Source organism: Loxodonta africana, chromosome 15 (genome assembly GCF_030014295.1).
Source record: "Loxodonta africana isolate mLoxAfr1 chromosome 15, mLoxAfr1.hap2, whole genome shotgun sequence".
NCBI classification, from domain to species: domain Eukaryota; kingdom Metazoa; phylum Chordata; class Mammalia; order Proboscidea; family Elephantidae; genus Loxodonta; species Loxodonta africana.
The window spans coordinates 60,361,193-60,377,562 of record NC_087356.1 but is presented as its reverse complement, the minus strand read 5'-3'; the positions used below and the strand labels follow the sequence as shown (position 1 = coordinate 60,377,562).

Here is a 16,370-nt window from a genome sequence, read left to right as displayed (position 1 = left end):
AACTGAGGCACATAAGTGGATTAAGTATCACCGGCTTCTTCCACCATCTTCATTCATAGACTACAGCCATTTTGGAGGGGTGGACATAACAAAGACAGAGTTTAGGGGAATATTCTGGTACAGGTGTACAGAATGGATCGGATCCACGGAGTTCTGGAAGTAGACTTTCAGTGGCAGGCAAGAGTAGTGAGGATAGCGCTCAAGCTGGAATTTGTCCTGCAGTCCTTCTTACTGCCTCCTAAAGCCTCCCTTATATCCCATCCCCCCCCTCCCACCCCAGCCCCAAAAAGGGTAACCGGTAACTCGTGTTTCCATATGTCCCTTTAGAGAAGAATATAAAAGGCAATTATTTCTCTATCCTTCAGCCCTTTCCTGCCCCCAGACTCAGCATTCACCTCAGTTCTATCAACTGTTAAATTTTTCAATTTAAAATATTTTTATTCCACCTCAATCTCCAGTTTTGTTTCTGGGCCTCGCCCTGTCCAAATTTAATTGTAGTTCAGATTTGAAAGATGGCTGGTTATGAACCTTTCTCCTGCCCTTTCCTCCTACTCACAGTGCCTCTGCCTGGCTCCCACTTACGAACTGGCTCTGCAAACTGGCCGTGTGGTTGAGCGGATGGGAAAATTCTGTGTGGATGTTCAAGTGATGTATGCCATTCGAGGGAATCGAAGTATGTACCAGCAAGCCAGGCCTGGTTTCTTTTTTAAATCCTGGCATCGCCCTTAAGAAGCGTGTCATGTTGTATAACATCTCTAAAATGGGGGGATAAAAGCGCTTGTATGATAGAGTTGCTGTTAAAATTAAATGCAATGGCACAGAGAAAGCCTGATGCACAAGGCGCATAGTCAAGACCCAGCAAAGGCTCTGCACGTCATTTCCACATCCTGCACGAGGATGCTTTGAGGCGGCCTTTTCTGGGAGGTTCAGCTGTTTTGTACAGCATAACTTTTATGTTTTAATTTTCTCACTAAAATATTACATGCTTATAGTGGAAAAAGGAATTTAAAACAGAATATTGGAGGGTAAAAGTGAAAAGTATTCTTCATTGCCCTCCAAAAACTTATTCCCAAAGAAAACTATAGCCCTGTTATTATAGTCCTGTTAAACAGACCTTTGTTGTTTGCTTTTTTTTTTTAGCTTATACAAACACATGAATGCACATAAATATACTTGTTTTCTTTGGGAGAGTTATAAAAATGAGAGCACTTTTTCAAACAATTCAAAAACATGCATGTTTTGGACGTCTTTCTATGTAATTCTATATGGCCCCACCTCATTCTTTTGAATAGCTGCATGATATTCCATAACTTATTTAATGTGGTTGGTTTTTTAGCCTGTAGATGGACATTTCGGCTGTGTTTTTCATCTGGCGAAGGTTTGCAGGCTCTTCACAGCTGCGCCAGTATTTCTGTAGGGCAGTGGAACTCCTGCAGTGTGGCTTCTTAAATGACCTTGGCGTCCAATCAAATATGCAGCACTTTTTATTATCATTACCATAAAGCCAGAAACTCAGGACTTAATCCTAAAACTCTGCAAAATCAAAAACCACAATGACCCGCAGGCTTTGCGTTGGAAAATCCTTATGAACTGTACTGTCGCAGAAGAGTTCTGTGTTGTGCTGCCCTGAATTGTAGACTGTGGGAGTGAAACTGTTTGCATCTGAAGGGGCACTTACAAAGCTTCTCTCCCCAGTTCCCAGGGGCACTGACGTCACCAAGCAGATTATAATCGGCACTCCTGGGACCGTCCTAGATTGGTGTTTTAAGCGAAAATTAATCGATTTGACTAAGATCCGTGTGTTTGTTCTGGATGAAGCAGACGTGATGATTGACACCCAGGGATTCTCAGATCAAAGCATTCGTATTCAGAGGTAATCTTCAAACTCGTTCTTCCTTCCTGAACCTTCTGTCCTAGTTCGTTATTTGTCTGTGGCTCTGAATCATCTTTAGTGCCTACACTGCCACCTCTGAGACTGCTTGGTGTTCTCGCTGTTTTCACCAGCCCAAGGGGCCTCCAGAGTCCTCGGATTTTCCAGCTGCTTCAGTTTGCGGTCTCGTCTGACTGCTTTACTTCTGCAGTACAGGCGTACAGACGGAATCCAGTCGTGGGCTCTGTGGCAGATTTGCCAGTCCTTTTTTATATTTCTAGAAAAATTCTCAAGAGAACCTAGTAGAACCTGCTGGGGATACTGTGAGGGTACAGTGGGTACTCTGTAGAGAGCAGAGAACGTAGTACCTGGGATCAGGAAACTGGGATTCTAATTCTGACTTCGTCTCTACTTCGTTAAATAAGACATAAAGTTTTCTCAGGCCTCTCTATCAGAGTCACCTGTGGGGCTTAAAGTTACACACACCAGGCCCAATCTCAGAGCCCTGGTAGCACAGTGGTTAAGCATTCAGCCGCTAACCAAAAGATCGGCTGTTTGAACCCACCATCCACTCCTTGGAAACCCAATGAGGCAGTTATACTCTGTCCTGTAAGGTTGCTAAGAGTCAGAATTGACTCGAGAGCAATGGGTTTGGTTTTTGGGTAGGCCCAGTCTCAGACCTGCTGAATCAGAATTTCTGGGAGTGGGGTTCAAGAATCTGTCATTTATTTTTAAATAAAGTATCATACATGGTTCAGTGTTGTATTACAGATAGCTCGGTGTTAAGTTCATATAGTATTGAAAGACTTATAATGAAAAACAGTAATCCCCTGCCCCAGCCCCTGGAGAATACGCCTCCCGTCTATCTGTAAATAGAGTGTTTCTTGAAATGTGAATGCATAGTGATTGCCTTCTGACTCCTTAGGAGAGAATGGGGATTTGGTTCTCTTTTTTTTTTTAATTTTTTTTCTACCACCCCACTCTCCCTTTCCTGTCCACTTGGCTTATCGTAGTATTATGGTTACATTAACAGTCAGCATTGTGGAAGAAGAGGCCTGGCAATCTGCTTCTGTTAAGATTACAGCCAAGAAGACCCTGTGGAGCTCAGTTCCACTCTGTAATACATGGGGTCGCCATGAATCAGAATCAGCTTGATGGCAACTGACAACAACAGCGTCACTGATACCATTATGACAGTATAGCTGTTGCTCACTGCTGGGCCAAGCGGTGTATTATGTTTATGATTTTCTTATATAACTTTTTATCCCTAGACTTAATAATTGCCTGTTTTTTCACTTGGTTAGTGTCCTGTGTAAGTATCTGTCCTAGTCTCCCAGTGCAGCTGTAACAGAAATACCACAAGTGGGTAGCTTTAATGAACAGAAACTTATTTTGTCACAGTTTAGGAGGCGAGAAGTTTGAATTCAGGTAGCCGCCTCTAGGGGAAGGCCCTCTGCCTTCTCTCAAGGAAAATCTTTGGCTCAGCTACTCTGGCATTCTTGGCATTCCTTGGAGATCTCCACGTGGCATCTGTCTTTCCCCCATTCATGCTTGCCTCTTTCTGTGCCTAACCCACTTTTTTATATCTCAGAAGTGATCAGCTTAAGACACATCCTGTACTGTTATATATAGATGGGATTAGGATTTACAACACATATTGTGGGGCTCAGTGTTATAGATAGCTAGGTGTTAAATTCTTATACTATTGAAAGACCTGTAATGAAAAAGAGTAACCCCCTGCCCCAGCCCCCTAGAAAATACATCTCCCTTCTGATTTTAACCTTTATATCTGTAAATAGTGTGCAATTCAATCCATAAGAGTATCTTTAGTACTTCTCTACCTGCTCCATTCTGTGTCATGCCAATGTTTCCAACTAGTCAAGTACACTTTAAAAATCCATTGACTTCTTTTTATTACTGGAATTCTCTCCAGCTTCAGTCTGGACTGCTTGCTCCCTGGGCCCTCTGAACGACTATCATTTGGGGTCTTTCCTCTTCTTCCTGGTTCTTCTTCTTGGTTTACTCCCTCGGTTTACAGGAGTAGATTCTCTAATGGCTTCCCTAGAAAGAATCTTTAGAAAGTTCGAGTTGAACTTACATGTTCAACATGTTCAAAGAATGTTTTTATTCTACTTGTACATTTGATCTTTTGATTTATAGTTTGCCGACGTTAAAAATCATTCTCCCTCAATTCAGAGACAATGTTGAAAACAGAAATTTTTTAAAAAATACACTCAATTGTCTCAGCTTCCAAGGTTGCTTCAGAAAATTTTAGTGTTATTCTGATTTCCACGGTTTTGCCTGTGACCTGATTTTTGATCTGTAGAAACTTTGGGGATCTTCTTTCCCCATGGTGTCCTGAAACTTCTCAGTGACGTGCTTTAGTTCAGGGCTTTTTCACACACTGTACTAGACGTGGCATGCGCTCTTTCAGTCTAACCCTTGTGTCTGCCGCTTCTGGGAACTTTCTTACGTCTTTTTTGTATGTAATTTCTTCCCTTAGAGTGACCAACTTTTTAGTGAGCCAGCTCAGGCGCAGTCACACTAGACAAAATTATAGTATATAAGAAATAATGATACACGTGTGCTGTTACTGCAACATAAAATAAGAAAAATATATAAAACAGATGTTTATTTGAAATTACATATTCTGTACTTTTCTGTTACTTGTTAAATGCTGCTGTTTAAAGAAAATGGTATTAGAACTATTAATATCAATTAGTAGTAGTTAATCGTAGAAGTAATTAAATAATATGTATGAGAAAACTATAATATTTTATAATTTTTTTATCCCCTGATACAGCAACTTTTTAAACTTTTTTGTTAACTATTGGCTCTTTAAATTCTGTATGCTGTACTAGCATATATTCTTAAGATACATAAATGTAAGACTTTTTACAAGAAGATCATAAATACATTAGGACTAATTAAACAGATAATACCTGTATTTAAAAAAATTAAAAAATCTCATATTTCTTTCTGTCTCATGATATTAAAAAAAAAAAAGTAGGATGTTTTTTACTCTTTGTTTCCTTTTCCAATAATACTTTTCTTAACTGCCAGTAGGCTTCTTTTCTTTTATGTGGTAGTAAAACTGAACACAGTCAAGTATAAGATTCACCTTGACTTGCAGCTCTGCTCTTACCAAGCCCGCACCCATTCCTGGTGTCAGTCCACTGTGATAGTATCAAGCTAAATACACTCTTAACAAGTGTCTGAGCATGGGATATTTACTATTGACTAGCAATGCAGGTTTTCAGACTTGTAGGAATTAGTTTCTAGCTTTCCAGAAATGTCTGTCTGTTACACCTACGGTCTTGTGTTGGTAGACCAGCTGCTTGTCAAACAGATCCTTTGCCTCTATAAACTCATTATGTAGGCTATCTGTGTCTACAGTGTCCGTGGTTTTTAAGCACTCTGGGGTACATGGATGTCCACATAAGTCAGACCTTTCCTTGGTCAAGGAGGATGGTTGTAGAGCACACCGGTAATTTAAACTTGTGAAATCAAAGATGGGTTCCAAGTAAGTTATAGTTTTAGTGAAGAAATCAGAAAGCCTGTTGAGCTTGGCTGCCCTTTCCTGGTGACATATTTTTGAGTTCTGAAGCAGTCTTATTTCTAAAATGTTGAGTTACTTTTTCCCTCTATGAGTTCTTGTCACAGCCTGCCTGGAACATCAGACAGCTCAGGCACAATCAATTCACCCTTTCCCTAGGCTCCTTCTAGCCTCTCTAGAGGCCATAAGGCACTTTTGGAGAAATAGCATATAATTTCTGTTTACTATAATGGTTTTCTCCATTCTCATCCTCAATGCGTTTCCAAATTAGAGAAGGATATTTGTTTTGTCCCACACTTTGAAATTACGATTTTATCGCAGGCCACCATTTTAACATCTTTTGTATGGTCAGCAACAATGATAGCTCTCCTGTAGGCACAAGTCTAAGGAGGCCATCTCCTTCCTTTTCTTTAGAGTCAAAAACCTCCTTAAGTGCTTCTGCACATTTACAGGAAACTTCAAAGTGACCAAAACCATTGGTAATGAAAACCTTGATCTAACAGGTGAGCAATTCATACCACTTTTTAGCGGTGTTATACAAGGTATACAGGATATTTAGCCTGTGAGATCTTTTCATTTTCTTTGATAAGAAGTTTATAGACTGAAGGGAATTTGCCAAAATTTACTTTTGTGCTGTGGCTACACATGCAGCTAGTTAAGCAAAGTCTAGTTTGTATTTGGACACGATATCAACAATCTTTTGTCTTATATTTTCTGCAGTTTCACTAAAACTTCAGAGACATTAAGAAGAGGATTTGAAACTCTCTTTTTCAAATCAAAGTACCTGAAAGCTAGGGAGAATTTTTTTTGTTGAGAGTTGACATGTATCACTTGATACGTAGAAGGCATAATCTTTGGTAAGATCTGACAGGATAAGCTCTACTGAAAGGGACAACACATCTATTATCAAAATTTTCCTTTTTGTTCACCCACAGGACACGTTAGCTTCAGCATCTGAACCAGGAAATGTAACTTGATCCCATTTCATAGAGCTCTCCAGGCAGTGACCCAGTAGTGCATGCTCCTGTGTGCAGTACCCCAGGCTCGCTCAGCATCTACTGTTTTAATTGGGCACGCTTTCTTTTGAGGAGATGAAAAAATCTTTTAATTAAGGAGACTTTATGAGGTCCAGTCTCATGTGTACTCTCATGCCCCCTCTTTTTCCCCTCATGACCAGCCCCAAACATGTGTCTGCATGTTGTGCAGTGTGCTCTGTTTGGGCTAGTTACCTCCCTAATCCAGTTATTTACGTCCTTCCATCTGTCAGTAGGATAACACAGTAGTTTAGCCTTCTTTTTAGTGCCGTCTGGGTCATGCTGGCGTTAGTACCGTAATCATTCTCATTTTCATTGTTTGAACTCTTAGAAAATAGGGGCACAGTATTCATCATGTGAAAAATTAAACTAGCACCACCTTGATACAAAGCAGACAGTTGTTCCACAGGCAGCATCAAAGATGGGCTCACGGTTACAGTACCCCTCACTGCACACTTAAGTTGCATCAGTCATGGTGACACAACAGTGAAGGACATTTCTGAGAACTGTAATCATAGTTGCCAACATCCGCAGTCAGGAAAGAAAACACAACAAAACAGCCACAGTGACTACGGAAGGCGAGTGATGTATGCTACACCCGTTTGACACTAAAATCAGTGTTCTTTTGGCCCCTGTATTGGGGGCCACTTTATGAATTGTGTACTTCCGGATGAAGGATTGTGACACAGCAGATGACCCAGAGGTCCCAGCATGCCAAGGCAGAATTTCCAAGTGTCTTCTGTCGTGGATTGAATTGTGTCCCCCCAAAATATGTGTCAGCTTGGCTAGGCCATGATTCCCAATATTATGTGGTTGTTCTCCATGTTGGGATCTGATGTAATTGTCCTATATCTTGTAACTCCTAATCTCTGCTTGTGGTTAATGAGGCAAGATTAGATTATGTTAAAGAGGATTAGGGTGGGATGCAATACCCTTACTCAGGTCACAGCCCTGATCTGATATAAGGGGAGTTTCCCTGTGGTGTGGCCTGCATTACCTTTTATCTTACAAGAGATAAAAGGAAAGAGATGTGAGCAGAGAGAGAGGGACCTTCTACCACCAAGAAGAGTCAGGAGCAGAGCACATTGTTTTGACTTAGGGTTCCTGCACTGAGAAACTGCTATACCTAGGGGAAGATGGATGGCAAGGACCTTCCCCAGAGCTGACAGAAAAAGCCTTCCCCTGGAGCCAGCGCCCTGAATTCAGACTTCTAGCCTCCTAGACTGTGAGAATATATTTCTGTTTGTTAAAGCTGTCCACTTGTGTTATTTCTGTTACAGCTGCACTAGATAACTAAGACATGTCCTAACATACACCCGTTTTCAGTCACACACCTTACCTGCTGATTCTTTGGTCTCTGATGTTTCCAGGTCCTCCCGTGGTGCCAAGGGACCCACCAGCTGCCTTTTCATCAGTGTTTCCATTGGCAGCACTTCTTTGTCACCTTATCCATGTTATCGCCTCATCCTTGTTGTTGCTTCCATCCCTTCCTGTCTTCAAAAATGTAGTGAAATGTCTTGGCCACCAGTTTCTCCTCTCCTGTTGGCCGTGTCTTTGTAGATTTATATCTTTCGTCTCTTTATAATCATGTTAGTGGAATGTGGGAAGCTGAGAAGGCAAGACATGTGGCTAGCCTGCCCTAGCTGATTGGAGGCTGCTAGGTTGCTATTGTATAAAGCTTCTCGGATAGGAAACCCTGGTGGCATAGTGGTTAAGTGCTACGGCTGCTAACCAAGAGGTCGGCAATTCAAATCTGCCCGGCGCTCCTTGGAAACTCTATGGGGCAGTTCTACTCTGTCCTATAGGGTTGCTATGAGTCGGAATTGACTCGACAGCAGTGGGTTTGGTTTGGTTTCTCGGATAGCGAAGGCCCTAGGCTCACTGGTGTTCAGGGATTGCTGGGCAGACAATCTCCAACACCCGCTTAGCACTAACAGATTCTTATTGTCATTGCTCTGTCTGCCTCTCAAGAGAGGCAATTTCTCTCTGGTCTCACTTTTATTTTGTTTAAAATAATTAACTTTTTAATTGATATATAAAGTGTGTACAGAGAAATACACAAATCATAAATGTATAGCTCAGGGAATCATCACAGAGGTCAAGAATGAGAACCTTACAAACCCTCAGCAGCCCTCTCCTCTGCAGCCCTTGTCTCCTCCCCAAGATTGAACTCTGTTACGACTGGTCACTCCATAGATTAGTTGTATCTGATTTTTGTTTTTTTTTCTTTAATAATCTATTTTTGTTGTTGAGAATGTACACCAATTCAACAATTTCTGCATGTACAATTCAGTGACACTGATTTCATTCTTCAAGGTGTGCAACTATTCTCACCTTCCTTTTCCGAATTGTTCCTCCCCCATTAATATAAACTCACTGCTTCTAAGTTTCCTATTGACTATTTCAAGTTGCTGTTGTAAATTAGATTCCACATAGGTAGTTCTTTAAAAAACACAGTGCTTAAGGTTGACATTCTTTACTAATTAAGCTAAACTAGTAAAAAAAAAAAATTTTTTTTTTTTTTTTATTGTTTCGTTTAAAGAAGACTTCAGAGGATATTTTTGGCTTAAGGTTTAAAACTTATGTCAGAGCAATAGTTTCAGGGGTTCATCCAGCTTCAATGGCTCCAGTAAGTCTGGACTCCATAAGAATTTTAAATTGTGTTCTACATTTTTCTCCTTTTGATCAGGATTCTTCTATGGAATCTTTGATCAAAACATTTACTAATGGTAGCCGGGCACCATCCAGTTTTGGTCTCATAGCAAAGGAAGCAGGATGTTCATGGAAGCAATTAGCTACACATTCAATTTCTTCCTCCTGTTTCTGACTCTTCTTCGGTTGCTCCAGGTGATAGAGACCATTGTTATACCTTGGATGGCCGCTTACAAGCTTTTAAGACCCCAGTCACTATGCAACAAACTAGGAGGCAGAACAGAAGTACTAAATATGGTATTAGGCCAATTAACTGGGATGTCCCATAAAACCGTGACCCTAAACCTCCAAACCAAGGAAAAAATCCCATGAGGCATTTGTTGTACGTAAGCAGCCTCATCACCTGCCCTTTTTTGTTGTCGTAAGTCTATCACACATTGGCCAATTCAACTTTTAACAGTTCTGCAACTTACTGACATCAATTACGTTAATCATCTGTGCAACCCTTACCCTTCATCAGTGCAAATTTTCCATCACCATAAACTGAAACTCAGCGCTTCCTAAGTAATAACCCCCTTCCTCTACCCCTATTCTTGTCTTTTTATATAAATGAGGTCATGTAATACTAGTTCTTCTGTGATTGACTAATTTCATTCAGCATAATGTCTTCAAGCTCCATCCATGTTGTAACATATATCAGGACTTTGTTGCTCTTACTGGCTGAGGAGTATTCCACTGTATGTATGTCCCACATTTTGTTTATCAGTTCATCCGTTGATGGGCATTTAGGTTGTTTCCACCTTTTGGTATTGTGACTAATGCTGCAATGAATGTTGGTGTACATATGTGTGTCTGTGTTGCTGCTTTCAAGGCCCTTCAAGTCCCTTGAAGCAGTAGTATTGCTGAGTCATATGGTAGTTCATTTTTAGTTTTTTGAGAAACTGCCATACTGTTTTCTGAACGGCTGTGCAGTTTTACATTCCTACCAGCAATGGATAAGGGTTCCAATATCTCCACGTATCCACCAACATTTTTTATTTTCCTTTTTTTTTTTTTTTTGATCTTAGCCATCCTAGTGGGAGTGAGAGAGTATCTCATTGTGGTTTTGATTTACATCTCTTTCTAATCACTAATGATGTTGAGCATCTTTTCATGTGTTTGGTGGCCATTTGAATAGTAGTCTCCAGTGAAATGTCAATTTAAGTCCTTAGACCATTTTTGATTGGGTTGTCTTTTTGTTGTTAAAATTTTATATGTATTTTGGTTATTAGACTCTTACCAGATATATGGCTTCCGACAACGTTCCTCCAATTGGTAGCTTGTCTTTTCACTTTTTTGGTAAAGTCTTTTTTTTTTTTAATTTTTGTTGTGCTTTAAGTGAAAGTTTACAAATCAAGTCAGTCTCTCGAACAAAAATGTATATATACCTTTTTATATACTCCTAGTTGCTCTCCCCTTAATGGGACAGCACACCTCTTCCCTCCACTCTCTATTTTTGTGTCCATTTGGCCAGCTTCTGACCCCCTCTGCCCTCTCATCTCCCCAACAGACAGGAGCTGCTCACGTAGTCTCATGTGTCTACTTGAGCCAAGAAGCTCACTCCTCACCAGTATCATTTTCTATCCCTTAGTCCAGTCCAATCCCTGTCTGTAGAGTCGGCTTTGGGAATGGTTCCTGTCTTGGCCTAACAGAAGGTCTGGGGACCATGACCTCTGGGGTCCTTCTAGTCTCAGTCAGACCATTAAGTCTGGTTTTTTTTACAAGAATTTGGGGTCTGCATCCCACTGCTCTCCAGCTCCCTCAGGGGTTCTCTGTTATGTTCCCTGTCAGGGCAGTCATCGGTTCTTGCTGGGCACCATCTGGCTCTTCTGGTCTCAAGCTGATGTAGTCTCTGGTTTATGTGGCCCTTTCTGTCTCTTGGGCTCATAATTACCTTGTATTTTTGGTGTTCTTCATTCTCCTTTGCTCCAGGTAGGTTGAGACCAGCTGATGCATCTGAGATGGCCACTTGCTAGCGTTTAAGACCCCAGACGCCACTCTCCAAAGTGGGATGCAGGATGTTTTCTTAATAGATTTTATTATGCCAATTGACTTAGATGTCCCCTGAAACCATGGTCCCCAAACCCCCAACCCTGCTACATAGGCCTTCAAAGCATTCAGTTTATTCAGGAAACTTCTTTGCTTTTGGTTTAATCCAGTTGTGCTGACCTCTCCTGTATTGTGTGTTATCTTTGCCTTTACCTAAAATAGTTCTTATCAACTGTATAATTAGTGAAAACCCCTCTCCCCCTCTCCACTCTCCTAACCATCAAAGAGTATTTTCTTCTCTGTTTAAACTATCTTTGAGTTCTTATAATACTGGTCTCATACAACATTTGTCCTTTTGTAACTGACTGCTTTCACTCAGCATAATGCCTTCCAGATTCCTCCATGTTATGAAATGTTTCACAGATTCATCATTGTTCTTTATTGATATGTAGTATTCTATTGCATTAATACACCATAACTGATCAATTCATCTGTTGATGGGCACCTTGGTTGCTTCCATCTTTTTGCTATTGTAAACAGTGCTGCAGTGAACATGGGCGTGCATATATCTGTTCGTGTAAAGGCTCTTATTTCTCTAGGATATATTCCAAGGAGTGGGATTGCTGGATCATATGGTAGTTCTATTTCTACTTTTTAAGGAAGCACCAAATCAGTTTCCAAAGTGATTGTACCATTTTACATTCCCACCAGCCGTGTAAAAGTATTCCAGTCTCTCCACAACCTCTCCAACATTTATTATTTTTGTGTTTTTTGGATTGATGCCAGCCTTGTTGGAGTGAGATGGAATCTCATTGTAGTTTTGATTTGCATTTCTCTTTTTTTTAATGGCTATTAAAAAAAAAAAATGATCGTGAGCATTTCCTCACGTATCTGTTAGCTACCTGAATGTCTTCTTTAGTGAGGTGCCTATTCCTGTCATTTGCCCGTTTTTTAATTGGGTTATTTTTCTTTTTGTAGTTGAGTTTTTACAGTATCATATAGATTTTGGAGATGAGACCCTGATCGGACATGTCACAGCTAAAAACTTTTTCCCAGTCTGTGGGTAACCTTTTTACTCTTTTGGTGAAGTCTTTGGATGAGCATAAATGTTTGATTTTTAGGAGCTGCCAGTTGTCTAGTTTCTCTTCTGCATTGTTAGTAATGTTTTGTATACTGTTCATGGCATGTATTAGGGCTCCTAGCATTGTCCCTATTTTTTTTTCCATGATCTTTATCGTTTTAGATTTTATATTTAGGTCTTTGATCCATTTTGAGTTAGTTTTTGTGCATGGAGTGAGGTATGGGTCTTGTTTCATTGTTTTGCAGATGGGTATCCAGTTATGCCAGCACCATTTGTTAAAGAGACTGTTTTTTCCCCATTTAACTGACTTTGGGCCTTTGTCAAATATCAGCTGCTCATGTGTGAATGAATTAATGTCTGGATTCTCAATTCTGTTCCATTGGTCTACGTATCTGTTGTACCCATACCAGGCTGTTTTGACTACTGTAGCGGTATAATAGGTTCTAAAATCAGGTAGAGTGAGGCCTCCCACTTTGTTCTTTTTCAGTAACGCTTTACTAATCCGGAGCCTCTTTCCCTTCCATATGAAATTGGTGATTTGTTTCTCCATCTCATTAAATGTCATTGGAATTTGGATCAGAATTGCATTGTATCTATAAATCACTTTTACAATGTAAAGTTTTCCTATCCATGAGAAAGGTATATTCTTCCACTTATGTAGGTCTCTTTTGGTTTCTTGCAGTAGTATCTTGTAGTTTGCTATGTATTGGTCTTTTACATCTCTGGTAAGATTTATTTCTAAGTGTTTTATCTTATCGGGGGCTACTGAAAATGGTATTGATTTGGTGATTTCCTTTCGATGTTCTTTTTCTTGGAGTAGAGGAATCCAACTGATTTTTGTATGTTTATCTGTGTCCTGATAGTCTGCTGAACTATTAGTTTCAGTAGTTTTCTGTTTATAAAATAATGCCATCTGCAAATAGAGATACTTGCAGCTTTGTAAATTTTTCATTATGTACTCGAATAACCTTTTTAATTTCTTCAGCTGCTTTATCTGTGTGTTCCTTGGCTTATTCTGTGTATTGTCTGATCTTCTTCCTGATGTCTTGAAGAGTTCTGTATATTAATCTTTTGTATTCTGCATCCGGTAATTCCAAGAAGGCACCTTCATCCAGAAGATCCCTTGATTCTTTGTTCTGAGAGCTTGTTGAAGTAATCATGGTTTGCTTTTGTATTTGATTTCATATTGACTGTTGTCTCCGAGCCATCTATTGGTTATTGTGTTAGTTTATTTTGTGTTTGCTTACTGTATCCTAGCTTCTTGTTTTGTTTTGTTTCGATATGCCCAAGTAGGTTGCTTGAGCGAGCTAGCCTGATTATTTTCGCCTTTAAGTTGCATCACTAGATGGCTAGAGCTGTGATCGGTATATCAGCCTAGGAGTCCATTCACTTTTCTTGTATGGATTCAACTCAAGTGTCCAGGTAGCTCTTCATCAAGTGTGTGATTCAGGCTCTGTCCTGCAGTCTTAGAGGGGCAGCGGTGATTGGTGTAGGTACTGGTATCTGGTCGCAGCAGGGGGTCATGCTCTGAACAAGGCAGGGGGCTGATAACTGTCCCCCAAGTGTCTGTGAGGAAAGCACATCCCTGTTACCTAGAGCGCACAGGTGGGTGGGTTCTGCAGATGGACCATGAGCACCCAGTGTTTTTGGTTATAAGGACTGGGAGGTACCAGTTATCCTTGGACCCCTGTTGTGGGTGGTCAGATGATGTGAGTGGAGCCACCAGTCCTTAGGCCCCTGATGTGGGTAGGTGAGGACCCTGTTTAATAGGCAAAGTGGTATCAAACATTAAACACCTGCCTGTCCACTGCACAGCTGAAATAGTTGCAATCTGCCAACAAGGGTGTATTCTCCTGAAATAGGCCCACACAGGTCCATGCAGCGGGGAAAGCTAGTCAAAGCCCAGAGACGGTTTATGGCTGGACAGGAGCCGGTTCTGTCCTGAGCTACCCAGGTTACTGGAGCTGGCAAATTATCTTTTTCCTCAGCTGTGAATTTATTCCTTCTCTAAGGCCGGGACAGTGGCTCAGGACATTCAGCAGGACTTACCTCAGGCCCAGGGAAATAACAGCCATTGAAGCTGGCTTGGGGGCTGGGGGCGTGGTAAGATATTCGCAAGTACTTAGCTTTTACCAAGACCACTGTTCTTCTCTTGTTCTAGAGGTGTGAGTAGGCTGTGCGGATGGCTGTTTCTCGCTGAGGAAGCTGTGGCCGAACCCTGCCAACAGCCCCCTGCAGTCACTCCTGGGGATGGTGCCTGAGGGTTTCCAGCGATTCAGGCCCAGCATCTCCTCTCAGCTCCTGAACTGTCTCTCCCTCCACCTGCCGCTCAGTCCATTTTCTAACTTTGCCTTTGATGTTCAGGGCTCCTAGCTTGTCGTAAATATAATCATTTCACTTGGTTTTTTTTTTTTGGTCTTTGTTGTAAGAGGGATCACTGGAAGCGTTTGGCTACTCTGTCACCTTGGCCCCACCTCTCAGTAAAGTTGTTTGATAAACAAAAGTTTTTAATTTTTATGAGGTCCCATTTATTTATCTTCTGCTATTTGTGCTTTTGTTCTTGTATCAGATAATCCATTGTTAAAAGCTAGGCCTAATAGACTTGCCCCTACATTTTCTTCTAAGAATTCTGTGGTTTTAGTTTTCACATTTAGGCACTTAATTATTTTGAATTTTTTATTGTGTGTGTATGGTGTAAAGCATGGATTCTGTTTCATTTTTCTGCATGTGGAAATCCAAATTTCCCAACACCATTTATGGAAGATACTCTTCTTCCCTGCACTGAATGGACTTAGCAACCTTGTCAAAAATCATTTGACCATAGATGTTTGGGTTTATTTCTAGACTTTCAATTCTATTCCGTTGGTCTTTGTGTCTATTATTATAGCAGCACTAGGCTGTTTGGATTACTGTAGCAGTGTAATATGTTTTGAGATCAGGAAGTATGAGTCCTCCTACGTTGTTCTTCTCTTTCAATATTGCTTTAGCTATTCAGGGCCTCTTGCCATTCAATATGAAGTTGAGGATTGGTTTTTCTGTTTCCATAAAAAAGGCTATTGGAATTTTGATTGGAGTTGTGTTACTGTAGATCCCTTTGGGTAGTATTAACATCTTCAAAATATTAAGTCTTCCAATCCATGAACATGGAATATCTTTCCTTAATTAAAGTCGTCTTTAATTTCTTTCAGCAGTATTGTATAATTTTTGTTATGTAAGCCTTTTCCATCCCTGGCTAAGTTTATTTCTGGATGTTTTATTCTCTTAGATACTATTTTAATTGGACCATTTCCCTAATTTCTCTTTCAGATTTCTCATTGTTGATACATAGAAACCCAGCTGGTTTTTGGTTGTTGACCTTGTACCTTGCAATTTTGTTGAATTTCTCTATTAGCTCTAGAAGCTTTCTTGTGGGTTCTTTGGGATTTTCTATATGTAGGGCCGTGTCATTTGTGAATAGAGATAATTTTACTTCTCTTCTGATTTAAAAACCTTTTACCATATTTTTACACAAATAACACATGCCTTCTATGGTTCTTTGCCAACTGCTCCCTCCCCATATGAGGTATTTTTATAAGCACGCTTTGCTAATTTTTTTTTTTTTACAGTGGAGCAGTTGGCAAACAAATGTAGAAGGTACGTGTTATTTGCATAAAAATATGTTATTTCTTTTTCTTGTTTTATTGCTGTGGCTAAGACTTCTAATGTAGTATTGAATAGGACTGGTGAGAGTGAGCATCCTTGTTCACAGTTTCAAGGAGAAAGCTCTCAGTCTTTCTCCATTAAGTATAATGTTGAATGTTGACTTTTCATATATGCCTTTACTCATATCGAGGAGCTTTCCTTCTATTCCTATCTTCTTGATGGTTTTCATCAAGAAACGGTGTTGTATTTTATCAGATATCTTTTTTGCATCCATAGAGATGGTCATGTGGTTCTTTTTCTTTGTTCTGTTGATGGGGGTGTATTATGTTGATTTTGTAAAGTTGAATTATCCTGGCACACCTGGAATAAATACCGCTAGGTCATGGTGTATAAATCTCTTAATATGCTGTTAGATTCTGTTTGCTAGTATTTTCTTAAAGGTTTTAGCATCTATTTTGTAATCAGGGTTATGTTTGCTTCATAGAATTAGGGAGTATTCTTTCCTTC

The 16,370-nt window shown here is 40.3% G+C and overlaps 1 protein-coding gene across 1 annotated transcript in view; it reads left to right on the top strand.

Moving 5' to 3' along the window:
• The window catches only part of DDX25 (DEAD-box helicase 25), a 32,585-nt gene that overhangs the window by 5,109 nt on the left and 11,106 nt on the right, over positions 1-16,370 (top strand). Inside the window, exons 4-5 of the mRNA XM_064268891.1 lie at positions 559-673; positions 1,696-1,873. Of these exons, the coding sequence (XP_064124961.1) occupies positions 559-673; positions 1,696-1,873 (293 nt within the window). The remainder of the gene's footprint in view (positions 1-558; positions 674-1,695; positions 1,874-16,370) is intronic.